Here is a 16,016-nt window from a genome sequence, read left to right as displayed (position 1 = left end):
TAATCTTAGTCACATATTTTCAATGATAGTTGTGGTGTCATAATCTAAGTTTTGGTGTACCCACTATATTATTATTTTTTATTCTTCTCTCTCCTCTGTTTTCATATGCAATCCATCACATAATTTTTTTAAAATATAGTGATTTGGAGTAACAACAAATTTATAATGTCAAGTTGATATTCTATTTCATCAATTATTTTTTTAAAAAAATATGTTGTTTTTCAAATAATTTTTTTAAAAAACCTGATTTGAAATATCTAGCCGTTTATTGTTTCCTTTTCCTTTTCTCTTGGTCTTAATTTGTCCACGGGATGCTGTGATTCGACATCTCATGCTCGCAGACTCACCCCACTGTAAGTGCAAACAAGTGAATTGTCCTAAGCAGTTGTGTCAGCTCCCTTCTTATCCTACGCATCTAAGCTAGTCGTAAATGTGTTCCAAGACAAAACACCAGTTAGCCAACTCTTGAAAAATAAAATAAAAAGTCAAAACATGTTCTCAAAGTCAAATTTGAGTCTAGATAAGATTCCCCTTTCGCTTTCTTGAAAAAAATAAAGAAAATCCCTTGTCTAGATTCTTTTAGAAATCAATTCGTGATCCTTTGAGTTTTGGAAATTAGTTTTCTAGCCCTTCAATCTCGGTACACGCAAGACCTTGTGCTTTCAGCCACGTTAAACGGTGAAGAAATCAATTCATAATCCCTTCATCTCATTGGTGAAATAAAAAAACAATTTTTCCCATCTTCCAAAACCAAAGAAAATAAAATAAAATAATATTAAAGCCCTTTCTTACCTAGCAAGATTCATCGTGAGCATTGGTGTTAATGCGAGAATTCTTGAAAACAATGAAAAGAAAAACACCTAATAATAATGACCTAATACGCGATTTAGGACTTTATTATATGATATTTAAATAGATTATGAATAAAGAAAAAATAGAAAAATCTGGCGAACTCGATTAAAAACTCAAGTTAACTTGGTCAAAACATAATCATTAACTCGTTGATTATATTTTTTTAATTTTTATCAAAAAAATATCATTTTAGTTTTATAAAAGTTTTTTTTAGATTTACCTGAGTTTAACCACCCTTCTAAACCGTAACCTAGGCTCGATGCGAGCTGGCCTTAAAACTATGGAATAGATAAAGGAGCCACAAGTGACCAATGGGGCCAATTACTGAAAGTAATATAGGGTCTTGGGTCGCCAAAACTGAAGAAGAGGAGCTAAAACGTCCAATCTACTAAAATTGAGGGACTACAATCGTATTTTACGATATTTTAACACTTCCTTTGATTGTGATACCCCAACAACTCTCCACACAACAGATTCTATACAAGTTATCGGTGGATAGCTTGTCTGCAAAATAATTGCCTACTGTTTGCCTTTTTTTTCTTTTCGTAATCCTGTTTCCAAAAGATACTGCTGTTTTCTTTGCTTCTTTCTGAGTTCCCAGGAGACAGGACATGGAGAAAGAGTGCATGGAAGAAGGGCTGGCAAACACTAAAAGGCCCCTGCTTCTTGGTGAAAGGAACTTCATCAACAGCGACAAACCAAAGGGCGATTCTTCCTTCACTCCGGTTCTCTTCCTTAGCGCCATTGTTGCCTTATGCGGCAACTTCTGTTTCGGATTTGCTGTAAGTACCAATTCTAGTTTTTACGCACCAGCAAAGTAAGGATTTGAGTAGTTTCTTTCTTTCTACTCTAAAAAGAAAAGCCCTTTACTTTGGTAAAAAAAATCTGGGTAGATTGCAAGTGTTTTCTTTCTTTCAAGAAATAGGTATAATTTCATACACAAGGTATATAGAAAACTAATTTCACGTCACTTGAATTATTTCCTATAGGTCTGACAATGGTAATTTATTGTTTAATCTCTAATTAAGGTATGGATCGATCATTCTTAATCACCCGCATATTTTTTTTATTAATCACTTAAATTTTCAAAAGTATTTGAATATGAAACTCGAGAAAAGTTAATAGAAGTTGAATGAGAAAGCTTAATGACATGGCTAGGATGACTGTACTACGATGAAATAAAGGGCTAAATTGTAAAGTATAAGACTATAGGGGGTCGATTGAAACTCTGCAAACACAAAATGCAAATGGAAAGAAATATTTTCATCAAGCAAATGATGCTATGCTCTCTCTCTCTCTCTCTCTCTCTCTGACATAACAAAAGATGGGCAAAACGAGTTGTCGGCACGCCATATAAAAAGAAGGTTTAAATTAAAAAAGAAAATCAAATATAATATAATATGTACAGATTGCATAAAATGTTTTTTTTTATTTTATTTTATTCAATAAATTTTATATGTTTCTATTTCTATTAAATATTGATTTTAATAAACAAAATATTACAATATTAAATATCTCAATATATATTTTATTAATCTTAACCATGTTAGTCCGAGTTGTTCGAGTTTTTCCACTAATTACATATGTATTTTATTTTGGTTTTTTAATTGTTTTTATTTTATCATTTAATATTAGATTGATTGAAAAATAAACTGCATAATTGTTTTTTTTTTTCTATAATGTTATCATTATCTCAAATTAAATATTTATTTATAGATTGATATTTAATTTTGTAAGCATATAAATTTATCATATAATTAAATAAAAATAGTTTATAAAAAAGTTATTAAACTCAATAGAATCTATAATACGGGTCGTAGGGGATGGAGATTGATTCAATATGTTATTGTTTTCATGAATGTTTTTTAAAAAATTATCATCTTAAAGTTTTTTAAAAAGTGAAGTCATGTTTTTATTAGTCATTAAAATTATTTTTGGACATATGAAATCAATCAATTTAATCCTTAAATTAGATAAAAAAATTTAATTGGAAGATTTTAAAATTAACGTGTGTAGTCAAATTTAATAATATTATTCAAAAAAAATTACACTCTTAATTTATTTTTTTTATTTTAAAAAAATTGATACAAGGAATCTTAATAATTTTATTTCTAGAACTGACAAGGCACGGGGACCAAGCTCGTTGCAGCCAGAAAGGTTCCTCATTATATTCAATAATAATGAACATGCATCCGATAAGTTTTATATGGGATAGAAAGTTATTTTTTTTAAAAAAAAATATACTAAAATATTTTTTAAAATTATTTTTATATTTCTGACATTAAAATTTAAAAAAATATTAAAATATTAATTTAATATTTTTTTAGATAAATATACTTTTACTAAACATTAAAAAGTACAAGCTAACACGCCTTTTCTTGCAAGCTTAAAGAAATATTTGTCATTGTGTTTCGGGAAGAGTTTTTAAAAAGATTTGAAAATTTTTTTAAATTAATTTTTTATATATATATTAAGATTATTTTAATATGTTAATATTAAAAATAATTTTTTAAAAATAAAAAATATTATTTTAATACATTTTAAAATATATACTCTAAGAACACATTCCTCGAGTGAGTGTTACTGAGGGCAGTAACTTTCATTTTTAAAATATTCACGCTTTGAAATCTGTTTTTTGACGCTGTTACATTTTAAAGAGGGATTAAACTTCCAAAAAAATTACCAACTTTTCCTGGTGAGAAGACGAACTCAAAAAACAATTCAAGAAGTATTCTTTCGGAATTCACGATTGAGTCCCCGCTTTGTTTTCACGATGTAATAGTAGCCCTTAGATTTTGAATGTTTTTGTTAATTAAATAAATAAAACCCGCCTCTCTTTTTATATAAAGGAAAGTTCAATAACAGGGGCATGTTACAGTTAAAGAACCCATGATTTTAGTCTTTATATGTTGATTTGAGACTAACATGGGCACTCCTGTAATTTTTCGGATCAGATTTCTTGTCTATCATAAAGCGTAGTTATAAGATCCCGATCGGGTTGACTTAAACCAAGACCCAGGTTGAGACTAGGTGAGTCGATCCAAGTTGATTTAATCATTAATTTTTATTTTAGGTAAAAAAAGTGTAGGTTTTTTCATTAATGTATTCCAAATCAAGCCCGGAAACGATAGGCCGGTTACCAAGTTGACTTGTTATGCCAGACCTAGTCTATAGATTAAAATTAATATTAATTCTGAGGGGTATAACTCAACTGGTCAGGCGCTAGGTTTGCTCTCTAGAGGTCACTAGTTTGAGTCTCACAAACCTCAGGGCCACTGGAGGCTTACATGGCTGTTAACTTCAGGGCCCGTGGGATTAGTTGAGATGCGCATAAGCTGGCCTGGACACCCACGTTAATAAAAAAAATAAAATTGTTTCCAGGCCATTCCCTTTTCAATTGATTTACTTTCAATTCTCACAAATATCAAATTATATTAAAAAGCAATGCAATTGTCTTTAGTAATAAGATTCTAACAGTTAAAATTTATGGTTTTTGGCATGTTAAAAACCTTGAAAGGTGAAGATATCACTGTAATCTAACATTGGATTAAGAAATAGAAGAAGAGAACGAAATCATCCATTACATTGAGCCATTGACTTTTATTGAAACTGCTTGTCAGGCTGGTTACACATCAACTGCAGAATTTGAAATGATGGAAGATTTAGGCATGTCTATTGCTGCGGTTAGTTTTTTTTTTTATTTACTTTTATTTACAATTGGCATTCTATGGCAACCTCAAATGTATCTTTAATTATTTTTTCTTTTTTCTTTTTCATTTGGCTTGTTCTGTTTCCTTATATTTTGCAGTACTCGTTTTTTGGTTCAATAATGACGATAGGAGCTGCGATAGGTGCTATTTTAAGTGGGAAGATGGCGGATTTCGTTGGCCGAAAACGAGTACTTCTCTGAATACTAACCTTCTTAAGTATCTGTCTAGCAAGAATGTTGTTAAAGCTTCATGATTATTAGCTAATCCTCAACTCTTCCATTTAATTGCTGTTTATCATTTCAACCAGACAATGTGGTTATCCCAGATATTTTGCATCATGGGATGGCTTGGAATAGCATTTGCTAAGGTATTTCCCCCCTCCTTCCACCTCTTATTGTGTTTCATGTTGCTGTGCAAAGTGTTTCGATAGAAATAATGCTCGTCAACACGTCAAAACCTTCCAAAAACGCTTAAAAAAACATCAATTTGATGTCTTTCGAGCAAAAAAACACTTCAAGAAGCATAAGCTCCTGCAGAAACAAACACCCACTTACAATCTTAATTTTAGTCAAATGAGCTTTACTAACAGTTTTATTTATGCAGTTGCTTTATACTCTGTATCGTTACTGTGGATCACTAACAATATTTATTGAATCCTTGTTTGAAGAATGTTTGGGGGGTCAATATTGGAAGAGCATCAATTGGATTCGCAGTTGGACTTATTGCTTATGTGGTAATTGTACTTAAATTTGCATTACATATTTTCAAGTTGATTAACATTTCTATGTAACTCGTAATTAACTACATGAAGATTGTTCATTACAGGTACCTGTATATATTGCAGAAATAACACCTAAAAATATTAGAGGTCGATTTGTAGTGACTCTTCAGGTAAACGTGTTTGGTATTGTGATGCACGATGTTTTTTAAAAATGTTTTTCAATTAAGATCATGTTAAAAAAAATGTTTTTTCATATTTCTTTTTATTCTTGATGTTAGAACCATCCAAAAAACCTAAAAAAAACATCAATTATTTTTCTAGCGAGAAATAATTTGAGGCCATCAATGTCTTCTTTCATTTCCTTCTTTTTCAATGACTTTACTCTTCATGTTTGCAGTTGATGAACTGTTCTGGCCTCTTGGTAGTTTTTTTCCTTGGAAACTTTTTTTCATGGCGCACCGTGTCTCTATTAGGTAATGTTTCACAATTTGATTTAATTAATTATTTCATCATTGAAGGAGTTTTATTTCTAAAATGATTAAGCATTTTATCATTGTTAATTTACTTGTGCCTAAATCTTGTTGAATCCCAGCTATAATTCCATGTTTAATGCAAGTTGTCGGTTTAGTCTTCATACCAGAGTCTCCAAGATGGCTAGTGAGTTCCTTTTGTGATCACACACACATATTTTCCCATTTTGAGACAGTAAAGGTAATCTAAGTGTTTGCTGCTATAGGCATCAATTGGCAAGGAAATAGAGTTTGAAGATGCTTTGCGACGGCTTAGAGGAGTGGATGCCGGTTTTTCTCAAGAAGCTATTGAAATCAAAGTAATATTTCTTGTCTTAAAAATCTAGATTGTATTAAAGTATCTTTTGTTATTGTTTTTTTTTTGGTTTGATCGGCTTTTAGCCTCATGTTTTCTTCCTACCTCTGTTTTTCTCCTTCACTTTCTTATTACTCTTCAAGGAACTATATAAACTCTTCATATGATTCATCTAAACATAAAGTGATTTCCTGGAAATATTATCCTTCATGATTTTGAGGCTAGTTTTAGTAATTTGAGTGGGTTAACAATTGTTGTTAGCCATTGTAAGGGGAAGATAATGATGTACAATAGAGGGATGAAATTGAAAAAATTATTTTGTTTTAGGCAACAACTATAGCGTCGATATTCCCATACAGCATACAAAATTAATCAATTTAAATGACAAGGATCATTTTAAATGTTAAATGTCACATGATTGGTTAGTAAGAAATATTAGTCTCCCAACATTACTCTTTTCGTATTTCTCAAGGAGCTGACATGTGATTCCAATATCTGTTGTAGGATGCTACAGAGAATTTCCAACGCAGTGAAGCTGGATTTCAAGGCTTGTTTCAAAAGAAATATGCTTATCCAGTTATGGTAAGTTTAAGATAAGCTTGTGCTTTGTTCTTCTTCTTCTTTTCAATTGAGACCTGTTGGGATAATGGGATTAGAGAGATAGCATGAGTTGAGTTTTTCTATTTGGGAGTGCAGGATGTTCTTTTTTTGGCGCGTTTCACTTGAAATAACATTAAGTTGAAGTATTTTTTAGTGCTTTTTGATAGTTTTGATGTGATGATATAAAAAATAAAAAACAATATGAATTTTTTTTATTTTGATGAATTTTATAGTGAAAAACACTTTTAAAAAACACCATGTAAAGGTGTTTAGGAGTATGATAGAGAATGCTTTTTAAAGTGCTTTTCGCTTGGAAATGCATCAAAATAATGTTTTTTTTAAAATCTATTTTTAACATCAGCACATCAAAACGATCCAAAAACATTAATTTTTTTTTTTAAAATTTTTGACGAAAAGCAGGTTCAACCTCAATTCTAAACGAGCATTGCATCACAATACCAGACACTCTTACTTTCCTCGTAAAATAGGAGGAATTGATGTTAAATCAACCATTTCCTATTTAGAATTTTCTAATATAGCTAGTTAATCATTATATTGTAACAATATAAACGGCATTCTTGAGATAAGAAATTAAAACAACAATAATAAGATGCAGTCTCGATATTAAGCTGTGTATTTGCAGCTTTATTTTCTGCTCTCAATACAAGTTGAGTTACAAATTAATTCATTAATCGATCTGTCCTCATTCTTTCAATCAAATATCATCTCATTTCATTATGCTGACTGATAAACACAATTTCAACTAACTTAGATTGGAGTAGGGTTAATGTTACTTCAACAATTGGGAGGGAACAGTGTGTTTGCAGCTTATCTTAGCACAGTGTTTGCTAAAGCTAGTAAGTCTCTCTCTTAAAATATATGCACATCTGATCATTGATTATTAACTTACAAGGAACTAATGCAAAGAGAAATCCCAGAATAATAGTTTTTATTTGTCTGGCATAGATGTCTCAACTACCATTGGACCTACAGCAATAGCCTTCTTACAGGTATTCACACATGAACACCGTATTCCTCTTGCTTCTTTGCAATCACGAATGCAGAGTTCGTTTTTTTATATATATATCTTTTAATTAGTGCAAATATTGTTCGTAGATGCCAGCAGCTGTTTTAGGTGTGTTCTTGATGGATGCATTTGGAAGACGAGCTCTTCTTATGGTTAGAACTGCAACGATGGATTCATTTTGACTTGTGATACTGTACTCGAGCACCAACACTGTATTAAAATCTACTTGGCTCAGGTTTCTTCTGTTGCATCATGCCTGTGCCTGTCCATCATGGGGTTATCGTTCTACTTACAGGTTCAAATAAATTTAAATATATTTCTTTACATGCATGTGTTGTTTTTGAGTTGCATTCTGGAAATAATAATGGTTTCCTTTCCCTCCTTTTTTTTTTCCCGTTAAACAGGAACACCAGTATGCCAAGGAGTTCACTCCATTGATGGTGTTTCTTGGAGTACTGGTATTATTCTATCTATTAATTAACAATATCTCCAAAAACAAACTAAATAAATATCTCATATAAAAAATAAACAATCAATATAAATATATAGAGCTAAGAATGAATCACTAATTACATTGTTTAAATCTAAAAAGAACTTGTTAGCACTTAGTTTTTCGCCAAATTCCTTGAGAATTGCACTCCATAAAGTTAATGTGCTTATTGATAAATTCTGCAATCAGGGATTTTCTTATGCTTTCGCAATAGGCATGTCAGGAATACCATGGGTTATTATGTCAGAGGTATGTGTAATTCTCTTAAGCTTGTTCTTCTAGTTATTGTCTGATTGGTATTGTGGTAACTGTCAATTTTTAAAGTGTCTTTTGACATCGAAATAATATTTTTGTTTTATTTTTTGAAATTGATTCTTAACATTAACACATTAAAACGATTCGAAAACACAAAAAATTAAAACAAAGAAAAAATTTAAAAAAAATTCAAGTTTTTCCAAAAATATTTTTAAAATGCAAAAGCAAAAGGACTGGTATATTTATATTAAGACAAGGGAAGTGATTGGAAAATGATTTGCATCATTGCTCAAGGGTTCTTGTGAATAATATTGTAGATATTCCCAATAAACATCAAGGCCTCAGCTGGCAGCTTGGTGACTTTAGTCAATTGGTCCTGCTCATGGCTTGTGACATTTGCATTTAATTTTATGCTGGAATGGAGCTCAGCAGGTCGCTAATTCCCTCTCTCTTTCTAATTTCCATACGCACCTTCATTTATACTTAGGTACTATGTATATATATATATATATATATATAAAAAAAATTAATTAATGAATAAATTGTGATTATTATTGGCAGGAACATTTTTCTTCTTCGCTAGCATGTCTGCCATGGCATTTCTATTCACTTGGATAATGGTGCCAGAGACGAAAGGGCGTTCATTGGAAGAAATACAAGCAACATTATTAACTTATGTCTACTAAATTGTAATAAATAAGCTATGTGTACTGATAAATATATCAAATGACGCGGGGACTGTTTTTGTTTCTCTGGCATAATAATTCCAATTTTCATCCTATTTCTCCATGAATTTTAGAACTAAAACTAGTATAAATAAGTCTTTCAAGTTTATTTTTCTTAAGAAATTATTATTATTATTATTATTGACATTCTCATGGATGGATCGGCAAAATAATAGAAGTGGATAACTAAATTAATTAAGGTCCAAAGAGTTCAAAAATTATAAGTTTGTAATATAAAATTGAAGAATTTATATATATTATAAAACGATGCTTCATAAAATTTTATTTTTTAAAAAATTTAACAATTACACCTTACGAGATCTTATATGTTAAAAACATTATAAGATTTTCTCATTATCAAGGCTTTGAATTTTTTTAAATATAAATAACTACACAATCATTCAACCAATCATCCTCATAACTAACCATAAATTATTTATTTCATTAATTTTTCATAATTTTTTTTTAAGTTACATTAAAAATTCAATTACAACTAATTTAAAAAAAATTATAATTTAAGAAAAAACTTAGGTTTAAAATAAGTTATAGTTTGTTTTAAACCTAAGTTTTTATTATAATCTATGTTGAAAAATTAGAGAATGTTTGAGACAATGATATATGTTATTTTTTTAAATACTTTTTATTTGGAAATGTACTAGAATAATTTTTTTAAAAAAATTATTTTTAACATCGATATATATATTAAAAAATCTAAAAAAATAAAAACTAATAATTTAAAATAAAAAAAACTTAAAATTTTAAAAAATATAGACGAACCTTGATCAAACAAACCAATTTTAAAAAAGATAGTGCACCAATATATAGTATTAAACAAACCTTGATCAAACCCTGGGGCCCTACCTACCCACCACTCCAATTTTAAATTTCTGCAACTCGTAATATCATATGAGGATTGAGGAGCTCTTAGACGTAGTTGAACTCTGTATGGACATGGCTTAATTTAATATCCATTTAAAATAAAGCACCAGTAGACAGAGCGTGAAAATGACTTCTCAATTACCCCCTTCCCTAAACGCAATATTCTGTTCTTTATTTCCAACGTTTGAAGCTCAGCAGCCTGTCTTGTCTTGTCTACCCTTCTTTGTTGCCCAGAAACTAAAATAATGGAGCGGGACGGCGTAGAAGGGCTGGGATCAGCAACAAGCCCTCTACTTCTTGCTGAAAAGATCACCGGTGACAGCAACAAGCCAACCGGCGATCACTCCATCACTCCTCTTCTTGTCTTTAGCACCTTCGTTGCTCTCTGTGGTTCCTTCAGCTATGGATGTTCTGTAAGTATATGCATATATATAGTAGTGGCAAAGTCAGGATTTAGACGTGCTGTTTTGTTTATGATCAACTGATCAATATTAGCAAAGACTTAGAGCTAATTGAACTTTAAATTTAGCTTCTTTTTTAAAAATATTTATGTTCTTATTATGTTATCGTTTTTTTATTAAATTAAATAGTAGAAGAAAAATCCAAGCCAAGTGTCGATAATAACTACAAATTTATGTTAGTGTAGTCCAAAGCCAAATTAAGGGCCTCTCTTGTCAATTGAGATTTAGCAACATTTATAGTACTTTGGTGTAATTTAAACAGAAACTTTTGTGACTGATTAAGAAGTCTAAATTTTATATCAGCATGTTGCTTGTTTAAACTTTTGTGTATAAGCGTGTATTTGGTATTATTAGTAATTTTTATAATTGTTAAACTCTCTATTTAAATCAATGACTGAAATAACCTTACAGGAAAAAAAATCAAAACAAATTAAAAAGTTTAATTTCTAATCAACCAAGTATTAAAGGATGAGATTTAAAAAAATCAATTAAAAAAAACACAAAAAATGGTGAAGATAATTTTCCCAACTCATGACTTGCATCATGAGACCGAGATAATCACATAAAAAAAATAACTTGTTTAACCCGGATTAACTTTTCAAATCCATGATTTTGATTATAAAATTGAGATAACCCTGTAAAGAGTAAATCGAAATAAATTATAAAGTTTAATTTTCAATTGATCTTATCGAACGCAATATTGAACAATAAAATCTATAAAAAATAATAATAATTAAATAAATGACATAAAAAACGAGTCAAGTCAATTTGGATTAACCTGTTAAGCACTATTTTCGGGTCATAGGATCGAGATAACCTCATAAAAACCAAACCGAAATAAATCATGAAAACTAATTCTCAATTAAATACAATATTCAATGATGAAATTAGAAGAAAAAAAAGTCAATTAAAAAAAATTAGTCAATTAGATTAACCTATAAACCCGCAACCCAGGTCATTAGACATGGATAAACCAATAACAAAAAATTCAATGTTAAAGGACATGAGATCGAGATAATCTTAGAAATAAAATAAAATAAAATAAATGACATGATTTAACTAGGGTTAAAATACCAAAACTTGTGATTCTAATCATGAGACCATATCTCTATAGAAAACAAATTAAAATAGATTATGGAGTTCAATTCTCAACCGACTCAATATTAAATGATAATTTGAAAAAAAATTCAATTAAAAAAAGATAAAAAAACTCAAATCAATTCGTATTAACCTGTTAAACAATATTCTCGGGTTATGAGATCGGAATAACCTAATAAAAAGCAAATAAAAAAAATATTATGAAACCTAATTTTCAATTAATCTAATATTAAAGAAAAAAATTGAGAAAAAAAATCTTAAATAAAAAAGAAAAAAAACATAACCAACCAGGTTAACTTGTCAAACCTGCAATCTGTGCTATGAGAGAAAATAAATCTAGTATTAAATAATAAAATTCAAAAAAATTCAAAAAAAAAAAAAACAAAAGCAAATGTTTTTGTTTTTTTGAAGGATCATACTAAAACATGTGTTCATTACTATATTATTTTCCTTGTTAATAATAATAATAATACATTGACTATTATTACAATTTCTTGTCAGGTGGGTTATTCATCTCCTGCAGAATCTGGAATCATGGAAGATCTAGGCCTCTCTGTTGCTGCAGTTAGCACTAACTATTCCAATTCACCAGCTCTCTCTCTTTTTTGCTAGTGAAGAGTGCATTTAGCACTTTTGTTCATATATAGTAACATCATATCATTCTTTCCTTATTGAAATCATCTCAATCCCAATTGTGAGTGTTTCAGGATATAAGTAACACAAAGATGATAAAGATATAGAAATAATTTTTTTTTCAGATAATTTTAGAGTATATTTATATCTTTTTAAAATAAAAACCCTTTATCCCATCTTTTTGATGATGAACAAGAAAGTTACTTAAATGCTTGTAAACATTGATAAATATTTAGTATTGGTATTCTATGTGACCACTCATTACATTTACTGGAATATTTAAATTAATTACATTTTTTTTATTTGATTTGAATTAATTAATTAATTTATACTTTTTTTGTAACAAGATTTTCTTATTTCCTTGTATTACATTTGCAGCGTCCTACATTTTCTTGGCTTGATGGGTTCTGTTTTTTTCCTAAAACCTGCAGTACTCAGTTTTTGGTTCGATAGTGACCATAGGAGGAATGATAGGTGCAATCTTAAGTGGGAAGATGGCAGATCTCATCGGTCGAAGAGGAGTAATCTCCTTGACAACATCACCCTTTCAGTTTAAACGTTAAGAGTTTATATTATCATGCCCTAAATTATTTTCTAATTTGCTGTAATTTTTATGTCAAGCAGACAATGTGGATATGCCAAATAGTCTGCATGGCAGGCTGGCTAGCAATAGCATCTGCTAAGGTTTTTATTTCCTCTCCCCCCATCAAATTCTCTGTCTTTCTATCTTAATCACATAATACATGTCTAATGGAGCCAACAAGTGTTTGAATTCTTGTCTAAAGAATGCTTGGTGTGTGGACATTGGAAGATTCGTAGTTGGAGTCGCCATAGGGATTCTTACTTATGTGGTACTGCTTTCACAAGCTTCCATTTCATGTCTGATCACCATCTCTCTGTGAGGTATAATGCAGCCTGCGTTTTTTGTAACAGGTGCCTGTATATATTTCAGAAATAACACCTAAGAATCTTAGAGGAAGATTTACTTCGGCTACTCAGGTTAAATTAAATTAGTGGATGCAATGAAAAATCAAGGAGTTTTCTCCCCCCCTTTTTTAATGGAACCTTAATTTTTCATCTATATAGTTATTAGTATGCTGCGGCTTTGCAGTAACATTTTTCGCTGGAAGTATTGTAGGTTGGCGTGCCTTGTCTCTACTTGGTATGAAATTTTTATCATCTTTCTTTCTGAGATTAAGACAACATTAATTTGTTTATGATAGAGTATTAATTGAGTTAATGTGATCTTGTTTTCAGCTACTATTCCAAACATAGTGCAGATTGTTTGTTTGTTCTTCGTTCCAGAGTCTCCAAGATGGCTGGTGAGTCCAATTTATAATATTGTTGCTAATGTGGTAATGCATGGAGACGTGAATATATTGCGAGGTGAAAATGAAGACGACTAAGGTAGTTTTTTGTTACTGTCTTGGAGAAAAATGACGGGGACAACAAGGATATATCTCTGCGTACTTCATGTTTTGTTTGAAAGCGCAAAAATTCACTCTAAAATTGTTTCAAAAACATGTTTATTTTATAGCTTCGTCTCTTTCTCATCGACAAAACATGTTTTTGCCTCTTCTATCCTGGAACAATATCCAAACACGACCTAAATTCTCTAACAGGCAAAACTCGGTCGTGAAAAAGAGTTTGAAGCTACATTGCAACGTCTTAGGGGAACGAAATCAGATATTTCTGAAGAAGCAGCTGATATCAGAGTAACTTTCATCTTCATATCTTGAAACAAACTGGCTGCAAGTTTTCTCAATTTGAATCAAGTTTCCAGTTCTGATGATTTTTGAGGTCCATAACAAGAGATGACATTTTCTTCTTGTAGGATGCTATAGAAACTTTGAAACACACCTCAGATGAAGCTAGAACTCTAGAGTTGTTCCAGAAGAGATATGCTTATGCAATTATTGTAAGTTCGCCGAATCTTGAATAAGTTCTCTATTTTGTATATAAAAATCATCTCCCTCATTACATATTTCTTTGGATTGATTAACTGGATTAGGTTGGAGTAGGACTCATATTACTACAAACATTTGGAGGGAATAGTGCAGTGTCATATTATCTTGGTACCATATTTGCTAAAGCTAGTAAGTATCTAGCATATGAGAAAGATCTTTATAATTGAAGATATAAGCAAGCATGGCATGCCATGTATTAACCTACAATGTGAAGTAGGAAGGCTTAATAATGATTTCTGTTTGGTTTTCCGTAGATGTTTCAACCTCTGTTGGACCTATAGTTTTTGCTCTTCTACAGGTAGATACATGAGTTGATATTATTTTATTTTCCTGAAGGTGAATAAGGGAATTATTCTGTTTATATCTTACTGACAGTAGGTGATTTTCTGCAGATTCCAATATCTATTGTAACTATACTCTTGATGGATTTATTTGGAAGACGAACACTTCTTATGGTAAGAACTCACAAGGGCAATAATTTCTTTTTATTTTGATGTAGCTGATGATCAAGGCTGTAACCAAATCTACCAACAATGTTGCAGGCCTCTGCTACGGCATCATGCTTATGCTCGTTCCTTGTAGGGTTATCTTTCTGCTTCCAGGTAATTTAACCACAAGCATGGACAAGTAATTCTATTTCTTTTCACAGTGTAGCTAATGATCCTGTTGTCGTTATGAATGAGCAGGAACTCCACTATCTGAAAGAGTTCACCCCAATTTTGACAGTGGTTGGCATAATGGTAACTTAATCCAGCCAAAATATATTATCTTTGCTCCTTGACAAGAAAAATAAGTCTACCTTGTTGACAAGATTTTCTCATTTCTTCTGCACTTTCATCATCCCTAGCCTGGAAAACTACCAAAAACTCAGGATTTTTTCTATAGAATGAACAGAAGCTCACCACTTGAGTACCTGTATTGATTTGTTCTGATTTTATTTCGAGAAAATTCTCCTTGCAAGCTAGTTACACATCAATGTGCTCGTTGATTGATTTTATAACCAGGGTTTTGGCTGTGGTTTTGCCTTGGGCATGTCAGGAATACCTTGGGTTATAATGGCAGAGGTACTTACCTAATGTGATTATGCTTCAACTTTTCATCTATATGTACTTTTAACAGGAGAATTGATGTAAGAAAATAATTTAGAACTTGAACTTGAACATGAGTTTTCACTGCAGATATTTCCTGTAAATATTAAGGCATCAGCAGGAAGCCTTGTGGTTTTAACTAGCTGGGCTAGTTCTTGGGTTCTGACATACACATTTAATTTCATGTTGGAATGGAGTTCAGCTGGTGAATCATCCTCCCTCCCTCCCACATCAAAACACACAAATACTGAAGATTTTTTCATGCCTATTGTGACTTTGATAGTATTTTGCAGGAACATTTTTCATCTTCAGTGGAATGTGTGCTTTAACTATTTCATTCATATGGAGGTTGGTGCCAGAGACAAAGGGACGGACACTGGAAGAAATACAATCAACATTAATCAGCTCATAGTAGTAAAAGGGAAATTCTAAAGATGGTACAATGTTGAGCTGAGGACGTGAAATTTTTCCTTAATTATTTTTTAAAACAATTATATGTAATTGATTTATGAATATAAATAATGAAATCCTGAGCAAGTTGGGAAATTACTATAACCTCAAAGCAATTATTTCCAGTTCAAAAAGTAATGCACAAATCTAGAGTTCCAGTCCAGTATGGAATGAACACATCTAATCAACCTTTAGAACACAAACAAGCAGCCCAGCTATGATATCAATACTATCA

General features: G+C 30.9%; 2 protein-coding genes across 5 annotated transcripts; both read left to right on the top strand.

Annotated features, from left to right (window-relative positions):
• The first annotated feature begins 1,301 nt into the window (after positions 1–1,301).
• Positions 1,302–9,269, top strand: LOC7473882 (sugar transporter ERD6-like 18). The gene is made up of 18 exons (XM_002319536.4): positions 1,302–1,634; positions 4,473–4,535; positions 4,661–4,750; positions 4,870–4,929; positions 5,230–5,295; positions 5,388–5,453; positions 5,681–5,756; positions 5,876–5,940; positions 6,020–6,112; positions 6,613–6,690; positions 7,481–7,565; positions 7,675–7,718; positions 7,825–7,887; positions 7,971–8,030; positions 8,140–8,193; positions 8,415–8,474; positions 8,798–8,912; positions 9,042–9,269. Exons 1-18 carry the CDS (start codon positions 1,464–1,466, stop codon positions 9,164–9,166), a joined length of 1,434 nt encoding a protein of 477 aa, XP_002319572.1. The 5' UTR covers positions 1,302–1,463; the 3' UTR covers positions 9,167–9,269.
• An 864-nt stretch (positions 9,270–10,133) lies between these two features.
• Positions 10,134–15,886, top strand: LOC7473311 (sugar transporter ESL1). 4 transcript variants are annotated; one of them, XM_024583133.2, is made up of 18 exons: positions 10,138–10,497; positions 12,145–12,207; positions 12,708–12,797; positions 12,901–12,960; positions 13,062–13,127; positions 13,210–13,275; positions 13,363–13,438; positions 13,534–13,598; positions 13,899–13,991; positions 14,111–14,194; positions 14,288–14,372; positions 14,498–14,541; positions 14,636–14,698; positions 14,786–14,845; positions 14,930–14,983; positions 15,248–15,307; positions 15,422–15,536; positions 15,625–15,886. In XM_024583133.2, the coding sequence occupies exons 1-18, from the start codon at positions 10,330–10,332 to the stop codon at positions 15,741–15,743; spliced, it is 1,431 nt and encodes a 476-aa protein (XP_024438901.2). In that variant the 5' UTR covers positions 10,138–10,329; the 3' UTR covers positions 15,744–15,886. The 4 variants fall into 4 exon arrangements, with proteins under 4 accessions (XP_024438903.2, XP_024438904.2, XP_024438902.2 ...); XM_024583135.2 differs by lacking the exon at positions 15,422–15,536 and having other exon boundaries at positions 10,134–10,497; XM_024583136.2 differs by lacking the exons at positions 15,248–15,307; positions 15,422–15,536 and having other exon boundaries at positions 10,134–10,497.
• The last annotated feature ends 130 nt before the right edge of the window (positions 15,887–16,016 follow it).

The sequence above is a fragment of the Populus trichocarpa genome, chromosome 13, assembly GCF_000002775.5.
Source record: "Populus trichocarpa isolate Nisqually-1 chromosome 13, P.trichocarpa_v4.1, whole genome shotgun sequence".
In the NCBI taxonomy this organism is placed as follows: domain Eukaryota; kingdom Viridiplantae; phylum Streptophyta; class Magnoliopsida; order Malpighiales; family Salicaceae; genus Populus; species Populus trichocarpa.
The sequence above is the reverse complement of the archived record's forward strand: the minus strand, read 5'-3'. Positions and strand labels throughout refer to the sequence as shown.